At 34.6% G+C, this 13914-nt stretch overlaps 2 protein-coding genes across 9 annotated transcripts in view; one reads left to right on the forward strand and one right to left on the reverse strand.

The window, feature by feature from the left end:
- The window catches only part of gw (trinucleotide repeat containing adaptor protein gawky), a 59983-nt gene that overhangs the window by 5696 nt on the left and 40373 nt on the right, over window positions 1–13914 (forward strand). For 7 of the 8 annotated variants that reach the window (XM_080175214.1, XM_080175211.1, XM_080175213.1 and 4 more), the window contains exons 2-4: window positions 9682–9723; window positions 11148–11276; window positions 12839–12983. In XM_080175214.1, the coding sequence (XP_080031340.1) occupies window positions 9682–9723; window positions 11148–11276; window positions 12839–12983 (316 nt within the window). Of the gene's footprint in view, window positions 1–6760; window positions 6852–9681; window positions 9724–11147; window positions 11277–12838; window positions 12984–13914 lie in introns of those variants that run through there. The other variant, XM_080175216.1, reaches the window with a different exon arrangement.
- The window catches only part of LOC145330586 (uncharacterized), a 377605-nt gene continuing 369283 nt past the window's right edge, over window positions 5593–13914 (reverse strand). The window contains exon 24 of the mRNA XM_080175220.1: window positions 5593–5605. The gene's annotated coding sequence lies outside the window, so the exon portion shown is untranslated. The remainder of the gene's footprint in view (window positions 5606–13914) is intronic.

Consider the following 13914-nt stretch of genomic DNA (forward strand, 5'->3'; position numbering starts at 1 on the left):
TGCCCCCCCCCCCCCAAAAAAAAATGGTGCAGGGCTTAGGTCCCCCCCCCCTTTCCCCCCCTAAAAAGGGAGGAGGGTAACATTTTGATAGTTGAAAATAATGCAAAATTTAAAAATTTAAAAAAATATAATATACCCTCCCTCTGGACCCCCTCCCCTATCCCATATCTATGGGGAATAATTCACAGTTGTGGGAGAGGGGGGGGTGTAAAAAGTGCATGAAGAGTCATCATCATTGCCTCTTAGTTCTCGGCAGAACTTAGGTTATGCACAATGGTTCTCCAATCTATGCTGAAAGATGGAATTTTTTAATCTTTTAGTTCACTTAAAGGGACTGTAAACGTAAATTTTTCTCATCTTAATATCAAATCTTAACATTATCTCATTCATAATATCTCACAGATAGAGCAAAATGTGCTTTTGTTTGGTTAAGAAACGGCTTTTTCCGACGATTATTATAAGGTACAGGGAAAGGAAGAAATTTTACGTATTATATAAATGTGCATTAAATTCTTTTTTTCTCCCATTATAGCTAAAATTAAACTTTTTCACATAGTTCTTGATTTTTCCTAACGGTTAAGCTAACTTTTAACATAATCCTTGCTTTTAACCAATGTATAGTTACTTAGAAATTGATAAAATAAGCAATTTTTTTTATTGAAAACCAAATACAATAACAAAGCTAGAAACTGGTTTTTTTTTAGTATCCAATTAACTTTAGATGGCCCATCTCTCGCCCACCTTTAATTACAAAATTTGTAAATAATAAAGATGCAATATTTCTTTATAAACAGTCTGATAAAAGTGTAAACTAATTCTCCAAAGTGGGTTGTTTATAGTCCAACACAATAAAAAAGGATATTATCACTTCAAATAATCTCTGAGATTCAACCCTTTGTAAACAGTAAGGTATTTTTTGTCAATAATATGAACTTAAAATAAATCTTTATTACTTAATTTCTACGTTATTACAGCATGAATTACCAATTTTATGTCATAAAATAAATGCTTAACAGTAAGTAAATAGTTTAAAATATATGTGTTAAATATCCCTACAAACATTTTAATAAAGAAAAAAGTTCAGATTTTCCCTGTTTTTCCAGTTTTCCCTCCCAAAATACCAAAAAATCAAGGCTTAAATCCTTGATATTTTTTGTTAATACGACGTTTTTAGTTGATCAGTTTATTGAAAGGTGCTTAGAAAATGTTAAAATTTGATAATATGATGAGAAATTTTTACCTTTACACTCCCTTTAAGTGTTCCCTCCTCCAGGTTGTTTTTGGTCTACCTGGTTTCCTCTTTCCTATTTGGGGGTTCCAAGTCAAGGCCTGGATTTATCATCATGCCCTTTCTTTAGTGTGTGCCCCAACCATCACCATTTCCTCTGTTTTATTGTCAGTTTAATGTCTCTAGAAGCTCAGCATTAGTGATCTTATTTGGCCAAAAGATCTAGTGGATTCTCCTGAGACGTTTATTGATATATGTCTGTAGCTTGGAGACCACTGCTGTGTTTAGGAACCAAGTTTCAGCCCCATACAGCAAAACAGAGAGAACATCTTAACTTGGTCTTTATGGAGATGTTGTTGGATTTCCAAATTTTGTTCAGGCTGGCAAAGGCTGTCCTAGATTTGTTAATTCTAGCTTTAACATCTGTTAAAGTGCCTCCAGCTTCATCAATTTTACTTCCAAGTTACTCAAAACAATCTACATCCTCAAGAATTTGGTCTCCAATAGTAATTGGTTCTTGGGAATTTGCATTTAATCTGAGTATTTTGGTTTTAGGAACATTTATTTCTAGTCCAATTTTCTTGGAAGTTTCAGCTATCATGTTAGTCCTTCTTTGCATTTGACTTCTATTGCTTGTTAACAAAGTGATATCATCAGGAAAGTCCAAAACTCCTAAATATTTTGGATTGCCAAATAGCTCCCAGCAAATGCCATCATTACTTTCACAGTTCTTCATGATCCAGTCAATGGCAAGAAGGAAAAGGAAGGGAGAAAGAAGGCATCCTTGTCTTACGCCTGCTACAATCTCAAAAAAGGTTGATAGTTTACCTTTATACATTACATTTCCACCTCCTTTATGAAAGATAGCTTTAATGATATTGATTATCTTTTCTGGAATGCCATAGTGTCGGCAGATTTTCCAGAGAGATCTTCTGTCTAAAGAATCAAATGCTTTTTTGTAGTCAATTAAGTTTACAAAGAGCTCAGAGTTCCATTCCTTGGATTGCTCTATGATGATTCTTAGAGAGGTTACCTGATCAATATTGGAACGGTTTAGTCTAAAACCAGTCTGATTAGGTCTTAGCTTTTTATTAACCTTTTTCTTTATTCTATTAAGAAGAATCTTACTAAGGATACGGCTAGGTACTAAAAGAAGCATTATCCCTCTGTAGTTTCCACATTGGGTCAAGTGTCCTTTTTTGGCTAATAATGAGATATGTCCATTTTTCCAGTCCTCTGGGCATAACTCATCATTCCATATCTTTGTGATCAAAGGTAGGAATGCCTCAGCTGATGTATCTAGGTCTGCTTTTATGACCTCAGCTGGTATGTTATCAGGTCCAGTGGCCTTGTTATTTTTCAAATTTTTAATGGCCTCTTTGTTTTCCAATAGATTTAGCGCTTGACAGTCAATGTCAAGTGCATCTGAGGGTGGAATCTCAGTTTCTTCCTCTGGAACTGGAAGATTTAGCAGTTCAGTGAAGTGCTCTGCCCATCTATTTGGAATATCTTCATCAGTTTTAAGGAGTGAACCATCCTTGTCCCTGATGTGTGATCCTGATTTGTGTACTTTACCTGCAATGCTCTTAGTAATCTCATAGACATCTTTCATTCTATTTTGATTAGCAGCATTTTCTGCTCGCATAGCAAGGTTTTCCAAGTGTTCTTTTTTGTCAATTCTGACACTTCTTTGGATTTCCCTGCTGAGCATCTTATACAGGTCTTTATCTTCTGGAAAGTTTCTAGAAAGTGTCTTTTGTCTTACATCTCTTCTTTGATCCATGAGATCAATGGATCTTTTAGTGATCCACGGCTTTTGGTTAGCCTTTTTGAAACCTTATTATTCTTGGCTAGTATCATTATAAACTTTTTGATACTTTGCCCAATATCTTAAACTCCATCTTCCTCTTGAAGAGTCAACAACTCAAAACTGTTCTTTTGAGTGAGCTTAAACTCTGGTAGCTTTTCAGAGTTTTGAAGGGTTGTTAAATTATATTTCTTTCTGGGGTTAGGGTTTGAGTCCTGCTTTTTAAATCTAAGCCGAACTTTAGAAGATAGAAAATAATAGTCTGAATGGTCCTCTTTCAACCCTGACATCAAGGAGAGAACCTTTTATACATCTAGATATAAAGATGTGGTCTATCTGTTTAAAGGTTCTTTGATCTGGTGATCTCCAGGTGGCAGTATGAATCTTCTTGTGTTTAAAGATGGTTCCACCATTGAAATCTCCTAGGAGCATGGTCAGGTCCTTTTCTTTATAACCATTCTTAAATACAGAGTCAAGCTGGTCATAAAATTCGTTATTGACCTCTGTATCTGCTCGTTCTGTAAGAGCATATGCTACTATAATTCTCAGATTGATGTTTATATCTGAGGATTTGAAGTAAACCTCCATGATTCTTGGACCATGGGTTTGGTAACTGATCATGGCCTGCTCTGCTTGCTTGGTCAGCATAAGAGCCACCCCTTGCTTATGGCCTGAGTAAAGTATTTCAAGCCAGAATGATGTTTAAACTCTCCATTATTTGTCCACCTTGATTCGGTAGCCAGGATATCAACCCTGGCTTTAAGCATTTCTCAGCAAATGTTTTCTTTCTGGCCTGACTGAAACATTGTCCAAACATTCCAGGTGCAAATTTTTGCTGGTCTGTGAGAATTCAGAATCATCTGCCTGACTAGTCCTTTAGCGGTTTCCCAGCCAAACATCATATTGTTGTTTCCAACCTCTACTTCGTTCCCGAGCCCAAAGTTAAATTGGTCTTTACTTTGTGCAGATTGAACTTGAGCAGGTTTTTTTCTATGGAAGGATTGTTAGCCCCACCCAAACCCCCTGAACTGGGGGAAGTTACCAGAATTTAGAAGGGGAAGAGTTAAAAAAGATGAAAAAAATTCCCAGAGATGTCTAAGGAGGTGGGGGAATGGGTTGAAATCACCCCCCCTCCCTAATTTTTTTAAAAAGATATATAGCAGATAATACCCCCCCACCCCATAAAAGTGTTACCCCTGGGGTAAATATATTTTAGGAAAATAAAATAAATTTCAGCACTTTTCATGCATGTACCCCCCCCTCTCCCCCAACTGTGAATTATTCTCCATAGATATGGGGTAGGGGAGGGGGGCCGGGGGGGGGGGAATGTTATATCTTGTTGAGTTTTGAAAAAAATATTTTTTTAAATTTTTAAGTTTTGCATTATTTTCAACTAACAAAATGTTACCCCCCTCCCTTTTTAGGGGGGGAGAGGGGGGGGGGGCACCTAAGCCCTGCACCATTTTTTTTTGGGGGGGGGGGCACACCCCCTCCATAGATTGGTGTTGAAACAGGACATGTGATAACTATTACTGCTTTGTAACCTCCCTTCTACTCCAAATTTTGTAGGAAAGAAAACATTTTTGGTGAAATTTATTACACCTAACATAAATCCTGTGCAAGCCTTTTAAGTCAATTTTTTTTTAAAGTCGTAGATTTATTTGGATAGAGTGTTTAACAAGCTTTACAATGGTAGGTTTAGCATTTTTGAGGCTCCTACACAACTATAAATATAGGAAATTTAAAACTACACATGTAAAATGTAGCAATTGATGGTTCTTAATATTTATTCCTGAAATTTATGTACAATTTTGGACAAAAAAATATACACCAACTTATAATTTTTATAAAAAATTTTTGGCACAAGGTAGAAAAAATGCAAATATACCAAATTAAATGTATGAAAGTGTATTTTTTGCATTTGTCATCAAAAGAATCACTGAACATAAGAAAAATCCTGAAAAATTTATATCAAAATACCCTAGTGAAAGCCTTTCTGAGAATAGATTTATCAATAAATTTTCTCCCTTTGGTTACAATTTTCCCTGTATAGCAAAAAGTAAGAAAGCTACAAAAAAATTAAAGCTATGTCTGAAATTGTCATTCAATAGGCTTTCCAATGGTAGGTTTAGCTTTCATGAGTCTTTCATACAGCCAAAGTTATAAAGGTTTGAATCCAAAGCAACAAAATCGCGACAAACAACCTTGATTTTTTAGGGAATTTGGTCTGTTAACTTTAAAATGGAATAAACCCCAAGAAGGAACAGCTATGATTTTAAGAAAATTAGTTCCTGGCCCTCCAATGTATATATTTGATGGCCATATAGTCCGTTTTTATGGTAGGTTTTGTCAAACTTCTTTTGCCTTGAGGACCACTGTGTACAAAAGCTAAAAAGAATCATATTTCAATACCAGTTTAGTTGGCCCGGGCCTGTGGTCCCTCGGAGCTAACATTAGCAAAACTGGAATTAATCTTACAAAAAAATGCGCATCTAGCTTAATTTACGCCTCTATGTACCCATCCATCTATTGTTTATTTGGAGGCATCGCAAGCCATGGGTCTGGTTCTATAAGTTTGTAATCTTGCTAATCACAGAACAATATAGGCTATAGAGAGTATAGTTATGGTACTGTGATTGGTTGTCTTTAGACCCTTGCTCAGGGCAAAGCAGCTTGCAAGAGCAGCGGGGCGGTGGAACGCTTATAAGTCTCCCCCCGCCCCCTTTTCTCCTTTCCCACACAACCTTCTTTAGGGTTGTTCAACATTGTAGCAAAAATGGGATTATGAAATAAAAAGAAACAAATTTCGAAACATGGCAAGAAAAGTTTCATGTTTCGTCGCATTTTTACAGTAGCTTTGAAATGTTATTTAAGGTTGGGTTAGGTTAGTGTTAAAGATTGCCCCACAAGGTTAGAAAACATGCCCCGCAGGGGCTACAAATAGGAGAAAAGCTACAGTGAAAATACGATAAAACCCGCAACTTCGTTTTCCTTCAATGACCCTTTATTTTAAATTAGATAAAAACCATTATCTAAAAAAAATCGAAAGACAATTTTTTGTATTTTAATGGTTGCAGGTCCTCTTAACGTTTTTCCAATATGCCTCATTTCGGTCATTTTTTTTGTTTTTATATCAATTAAGGCCTATCAAGGCTTAATTGATGCATTTAAATGAATTAAAAATGTAATTAAATATGTTTGTTTTCGAGAAATCAAAGATGTTAATACTTATTTCTCGCATCGTATTATAAACTGCTTTCCGCGGTTTTAATCTTATGATTGTACATTTTTATATTAGGTTAAAAAATGCTATAAATAATTTTTCAGAATGCCTGTGAACCGGTTCTAGTCCAACGAATACTAATCGTATTTGCGGGTTTCATCGTATTTTCAGAGTAGCTTTTTAAAGATTATTTTAGGTTAAGTTAGGTTAAGTAAATACTAATGATTGCCCCGCAGTGCTACAGCCCCCCGCAGAGGATATAAATAAGAGAAAAGCTACTGTGAAAATACGACGAAACCCGCAACTTTGATTTCTTTCCATGATCATTAAGATTTGCTGTCTTCTAAAGTATTTATTTTTTGTATTGATTAAACTCCCCTTCCTTTTCTCGAATTGCAACTCCCTTTTCTCCCCTTAAAAAGTTAGTCTCCTTCCCCCACCTTTATTTGGGTGGTGTGTGAGGGTTCACTTTCCTAACACACACACACTGTGGCTGTGCAGACACACACACACACACCAACTGTGGCTGTGCAGACTTGACTGTGCGTTCAGCAGTCAGTTTTTCCCAGCTGATGACACTTCATTTCAGTACAGTAAGTTTATTTATATAAAATAGCCCAAAACCTGCTTGAAATACGGTGAAAATTGTGATATTACTGGTTGGTTTTGTTGTTATACTGAGTGACATTATACTAATTGTATCATATTTAAGTTAGATGTGTTGTAAAAGTTATATTTGTACGGTGAAGTATAGTCAAAATTTTTCATAAAGACATTTTTGAAAAATTTCACTTTTTTCCTAATTTTTCTTGATGACAAGCCATTGAATATGAAATTTACAGCAAATTCTACTCATTTTAATAAGAATTCTAATGAAGATAATGAATATCTAAATAAAAGTTTATTATTGAATTTTTGAAAGTGAACTAGATCAGCTGCTCCAAGCTGCTGCCATTTAGCTTTGTAAGCTGTCGTTCAGGGCGGCCAGCTGGAACTGCCGTAAATCCCTTTATGCAATTTTGGGGAAATTCTCTATTGTTAGTGCTAAAACCATTTCTTTATTATACTACTCATGTTTGATAGTTGTAAACTCTTTAAAAGGCCTTGTTTTCGTGTATATTACATTAATATAAAGTAGTAAGGTTTTTTGTTTTATCAACAGATTTAGTCAAAGTTAGGGAAGCTTTATATGTGCATTGGGTTGGGTTATTGCTAGTTTTGACTTTCCCCTCTGATTTTACAACGTCTAATAGTTATGGACGAAGCAATATTTTCAAAAGATTTTTGTCTTTTTTCATTTTATGATAGTTTTATTACCCCTTTTTGGGACGTAGCCCTATTAAATGCTGTCATATATTTAAAAAAATAATAAATGCTAATAAATTTCCATTTATTATTTAACATCCTTTTCCTTTGATATTGAATTCAAAGATTTATGAGTATGTCAAATCTTATAAAAGGAATTGAGTGGGGAAGGGGAAAGTCAATTTAATAGTTGATTTTTTGTCTACTCAGCAGCTATTATAGATAGAGGTTGGAGGGGGGGGGGGGGGCAGCTGGCAGTTTGTTCTTATTTTGGCTAGGAGGGGGGGGGGGGGGTATTTGGCAAGACAAATAATGGCTTAAGAGGAAGAGATTTAAAATAAATTCTATGGGGAAGTAATCCTTGAAAGGGTGGACTAACAGGGGGGGGGGGGGTATTTTTGCTATAAATGTCAGAGGGGGGGGGGGGATATATGTATTTATTAACAGCATAGCTTTATATACAATTTATAGTTATAGAAAATTAGGTATATTAGAATCTCTCTATTTAATATGAATTTATTTAAATAAAACGTATTGGCTCTATAACATTGCCAGAAAGTTTATTTTTACAGCTGTTTACATTTTACTGGATAAAATAACTGCAAAATTGTGATTTTTAAGATGATTAAAACTTGCGCTTCTATTATTTAAATTAAAAATGTATTTGTTTTATTACTGTTAGTTTTAGCTTTTTATGATTTTGTCATCTTTGTTTTTTATGATACATATATATATACTTTGATCAGCTGATTGGCTTGCCCTGATGGCTGGCAATACCTTTCTCCAGATTTCCTCCCCCCTCCCTCTCTCTCAAACTCCCTCCATCTCTCTCTCTCTCAAACTCCTTCTCTCTCTCCCTCTCCTGCCTGGGATGGGATGTGTGAGGTCTACCTAACTCTAGTCTACTAGTGCCAGCCCAGTGCGGACTCCTCACGGCTGATCATAAGCCCTGGTTGTTTCACAACAACAAAATATTACAATTTCTACTAAAATACCCAACCAAGGCTTACACAAAAAGTCCTAAATTAGGATTAAATAACAAATAAAGTGAGTTTTAACCACTGTAAATCGTTTTTAGTGTTAAATAGTGATTTTTAAAAGAATGTCTTTAATTTTTTGTGTACGTGTTATTTGTTGCGTTGGTTTTAAAGTACTTTTTTATACTGCGTAGTAATGAATTAAAAGTTATTAGCAAAAGATAACAAAATCATTAATATTTAAGTATTAATTTTAAAAAATAGTCAAAGAGTGACTAAAATAAATGTGTAATTTAATATTTTTTAAAGTGATATAACTCCCTATATTTGTTAAATAGAAAATGTTATATATTATAAAAGTTATTGTTTTATATTTTTGTAATGGTTATTTAATTTTTTTTCTCAAGATAATAGTTTGTTTTTGTCAAAGGGATGAAATGGAGGGGAGGGGCATAAAAATTTACATGGTTTGATAGACAGTTGTCTACTGATACGAAAATTAACATTAAAAATGTCAATTTCCTTATTAATTGGCCCTGGCTTGCCATAGGCCCAAGTTATTCAAGAATTTGTATTATGTTTCGGTGGACAATTAGTTTTTAAACTGAGAGGATCTTAATTTTCTTCACGGTTTAGAACCAGTTTTTTTTATTAGGCCTTAAAACCGGGTAGGAAGGGGACATTGAGCTGTTTATTACACTAGTCTCCAAAATTTTCTTTAACTTTTTCTTATTCGTTGGCTTAATAACTTTTGGTTGGCTCTTGGTTCATTAAGTTGAGTGTCCATTATTTGTAATCTTCAAAAGGGTTAATTTTGTGCATCACCGTTGGGAATGTAAATCAATTTATCGCCCATTGTCTTATGCCTTTAGATCCTTTGATACTCATTCTAACTAGGTATCTTGAGGGTTAAGACAATGGACTATGGATTGTGTAATTTCACCATGATGATAAACAAAATTAGCTTTTCTTCTGTAGATTATAATTATTGGTTGAATATTTGGAACCAAAGGTCAAGATTATATTAAATTGCCTCAATTTTTAAAACTTTGGGTACTAGTATACTTTACAGTCCAATGTCCCCCCCCCCCCTCCTGATTTAAAACATGTGATGTCAACTAATTTTTCTTTTTCTTTTTAGAACCCACGCTTGGAATACAATGGTGATATTCGCGCATGTGATAGGAAAGTTGATTCATTAACAGATCTATTGTATAGATTAGGGTGGGTTCATATCGGAATTAGACAAAGCGGGGATATGCAACAGATAAAATTAACCTTAAAAACATTTCTGACCGAAAAAGAATTTTAAAAAATTGAGTTTTAGAACACGACCACTTAAAAATATAATTCATTACTTATTAGTATGCAAAGACGACATTCAAAATTTTTTTTGAATCAGAACTATGGCTTCATGGTGCTCCCTGGAAAGGCCTTGAGGAGCTGAATCAGGAACTTTTGTCCGTTTCAAAATATCTCGTTCCTAAAATTAGAAATCACTAAAAAACCAAAATTTTTAAAGGTTTATTGAGAATTATACAATTTGTAGAGGTTTTTTAGATTTTCTCAGGCTAGGAACGAGATTTTTTGAAACGGACAAAAGTTCCTGACTCAGCTCCTCAAGGCATTTCCAGGGAGCACCATGAAGCCATAGTTCTGATTCAATAAATTTTTGACTCCCATTTACAAATAGCTATACAATTGAATGTCTGGTCGTCAGCGGTTTTAAGACTTAGGATAGATTTTAAATCATCCAGAGGTGTATTATATCTATATAAATTGAGTGCAGATCCCCGCTTTGGCCTCAGAAAAAAATGTCCTAAATCGACCCACCCTAGTATAGATGTATATACAGACAACTACCTCCCTTCCTTTTTCAAAGACCTCTTTTGTCTGTTTCTAAATTATTTTCTGCCACTTGGCTGTGTTAATATTTACGACGGTTTTGGCTGATATTCAAAGACCCAATTGAAAGTCGGCATTAGGTCCACGGGGTGAGGACATGCAGTTATTTAACCCCTTCCCCTATATTGTTTTACTCTTATAAGCAAACCTTTTTTGTAGCGGGACTACTCTTAAGCAATATCCATAGTTTAATGAACTTTGGACGCATACATCCTTGATTTTATTTTATATTAATTTAAATGTTTTGTCAAGGCTAAAGCTAAAATAATGTTTTTGTTTGATTATTGATAAGAATTTATTACTCTTCTTGCATTATAGTGTGCAAATAATCAAAGCAATTTTATCTAAGTTTTTTTTAAAGCAGTATGGTACTTATTAATTCTTAATTGTTGGTCGGTAATGCTTTGCTGGGCTACTTTGCAAGTCAAGTGACTTGTTGCACTCATTGAAGCTCATTGGAAACTGTAAAAATTTCACTATCGGAATTGCTAATCGTAATAGAATTAAACAAGTTGCTTGGCCCCTAGGGGCGATTTTAATGAAAAATTTAGTAGGTTTATTACCTTTAAAGTTTAAAGGCACAACCTAACCGGTTCAGCAGTTACCGAGATCTTGAGCTTTAGAATGACAAACAAACATAAATCTTGCGACTTTAAATTTAATTTTAACAATTTGAAATGAATTGACCGCTGCCGGCTGTTCAGGAGAATAGACATGGAAATCACGAAGCTGGAAGGGGGAGGTAGAGTACCTCCCACCCTCCAAGGGGGGACACCCGTCTCCACCTCTTCCCCTGTTAGTTTAACAGGGACAACTCATACCCAAAAAATCGTAAGTATTATTTTTTTAAAATAATTAAGTGGGGCCAGTTTATCTTAAATTTAAAAACAAGGATGACAACATCCATAAAAGCGAAGCTCTGAAACGGTAGGACAAACGAACATTAACAGTTGTGGATTGCCAGAACTGAATAAGCATAAATTAAATGTATAAAATCGAAACAAAACTGCTTAAATATAGGATAATGTTTCAGTACATACTTACATTTTTAGGGCTTGATTTTAGAGATGCTTTGCTTATAACATTGTACCTTGGTGTAATATGAATCAATATTCAAATGGACGGACGGATGATGACCCTAATTATAGAAATGCTTCGCTTTAAAAAATGTGCACGCTTTGAGTTAAGAAAACCCTAATTAAGTGATAATAACTAGCTTATCTTTATCAAAAGTTATGTTATTGGATATAAAGTTTTGAATAAGAGAGGTAATTACAGGTGGCCTTGGCTAGTATAATGGATATAGAATATGCATGGATATTATGACAAAAGAAAAATTGTTAATTTAGGTTGCTATATAATATTCAATCGTATTTATTGGTCAGGCCGTTTTTACAGTAGGAGGGTAGGGGATGGGATTAAAGATAAATGAATATAAAAATCTGGTGTAAGATCCAAGTAATAATAAATCTATTGCTAGAATAAGAACTTTTCTTAGAAGGATTCAGAGTTTATCTCTTTCATACACAAAGAGAAGGGTGATGCATAGTTGCATTTTGAACAAAAAAATAATATTGTAAAACAGTAGAGCTCTCAAATTTTTTCGCCATTTGAATTTTGGGTGATTGCTCTTGGGAAGCTGGTGTTTCTCCCCCGAAAATAGCTTTAAACCTTCCATGGACCTGTGAGAAGCTACCCTGTAGAGAAGAACCATATCGGTTCAGCGGTTCACGAGATCCTTGACTACAGACAAAAAATAGGATTACAAGCCTAAAAAATAAAACCATTTTCTTCACTTTTTTGGGGTAAAATTCGAAGCTGTACGTATTTTCCTGTACTCTTTAGCAACCAATTAGACAGACACAAAATAAAAGTCTTAATTATTTGGTAATATATAAAAAGTTAACTCTGTCTAGAAATGCTTAAAATTTTATTAATGTAAATTCATTTCTTTGCTCCAATTTCTTTGGTTTGATCGATCCCCCTGTACCCCCCCCCCTCTCTTTCTCATGGGATAATTTTCCCCCTCCAACGTTGTTTTTTGCTATTTGTCTAGCAGGTATTTAGTAGATTTTTTTGTGTGCTGATTTTCCCCTATTGTATTTTAATCAAGTCAATGTTTATGAAAATTAATTGGGTAAAATACTTTGAAAATAGTGTAATTAAGAAATAAACATTTTCGGATCATGGAAAGAAATCGAAGTAGCGGGTTTCGTCGTATTTTCACAGTAGCTTTTTTCCTGTTTCTAACCCTGCGGGGCAATCAATATCATTTACCTAAACTAAGATAACCTATAAAAATCTGTGAAAATACGACGGAACTCGCTACTTCGTTTTCTTTCCATGGTTCAAATATTCGGCAAATAATTCACAAATATTCCGTTTTTGTTCAGGAATCCTCAATGCCTCAGTCAGGAGATTATTCTGTCTGCGGCTGTGTGTCCGCTGCTGCGCCTCTGTCTGCCGCCAGTCAATTAATGGCAGATGCGGGCTGCAAGCAGCAGACCATCCCGGACTACGACATTCCCTCGCAGTCAGGCAAGAATGACGATATTTAAAAAAAAAACGACGATTTTATAAAAAAAACTTACGACAGGCAAAAAGCATTTAAAACCAGGGCTGTTTATTACATTAGTCTCCAAAGTTTGAACGTTTTTAATTCGTTGGCTTAACAATTTTGGGGACTTCTATTAAATTTTGATTGGTTAGTTTATTAAATTAAGTGTCAAAATGTTTCAACCACCAATTGAGCTAAATAGAAGGGGTAATTTTATGTATCATCATTGGGGATTGATATCAATTTATAGGCTATTGTCTTATCCCTTTTGGCAGCTGACCTTAATAGTTAAAACATTACAATGTGAATGATTGATTGGAAATTCTTGTAAATTGAAAAAAAAACTAGATAAAGTAGGAAATCATTGAATTATTTATTTTACTTAAAATTACAGTGTAATGCAATATTGCCTTTCTTCTCAGGGAATTTAAGGGATAAGACAATGGTAGATAAATTAATGTACATTTCCAATGATGATACCTTAAAATATCTATTCTGTAGATTACAATTAGTGGTTGAAACGTTTAAACATTGAACTTAGTGAACCAACCAAACAAAGTCCCCAATGTTGTTATGCCACAGCGTTATTACAAAACTTTGGGGACTAGTATAATAAACAGCCTAATGTCCCCTGCCTCCATCCATGCTTGATTCTAGTTTTCCAGTTTAATCCAATTTTTGCTACAGCTGGATAAAATACAATAATAATAATTATCCTATTATATAAAGTAGTAAGCGTTTTTTGTCTGTCCCGAAGGATCTCGCTAACCGCTGAACCGATATTGCTTTCCTTTACAGTGAAGCTTCTTATAGGTCCTGGGAAGGTTTTAAACTATTTTGGGGAGGGTGTCTTCACCCCCTCCCCCTAAAAAAATATTTTTTTTTACTCTTTTGAAACTCAAATTTAAAATG

The sequence above is a fragment of the Acartia tonsa genome, chromosome 10, assembly GCF_053477335.1.
Source record: "Acartia tonsa isolate MP-2025a chromosome 10, ASM5347733v1, whole genome shotgun sequence".
In the NCBI taxonomy this organism is placed as follows: domain Eukaryota; kingdom Metazoa; phylum Arthropoda; class Copepoda; order Calanoida; family Acartiidae; genus Acartia; species Acartia tonsa.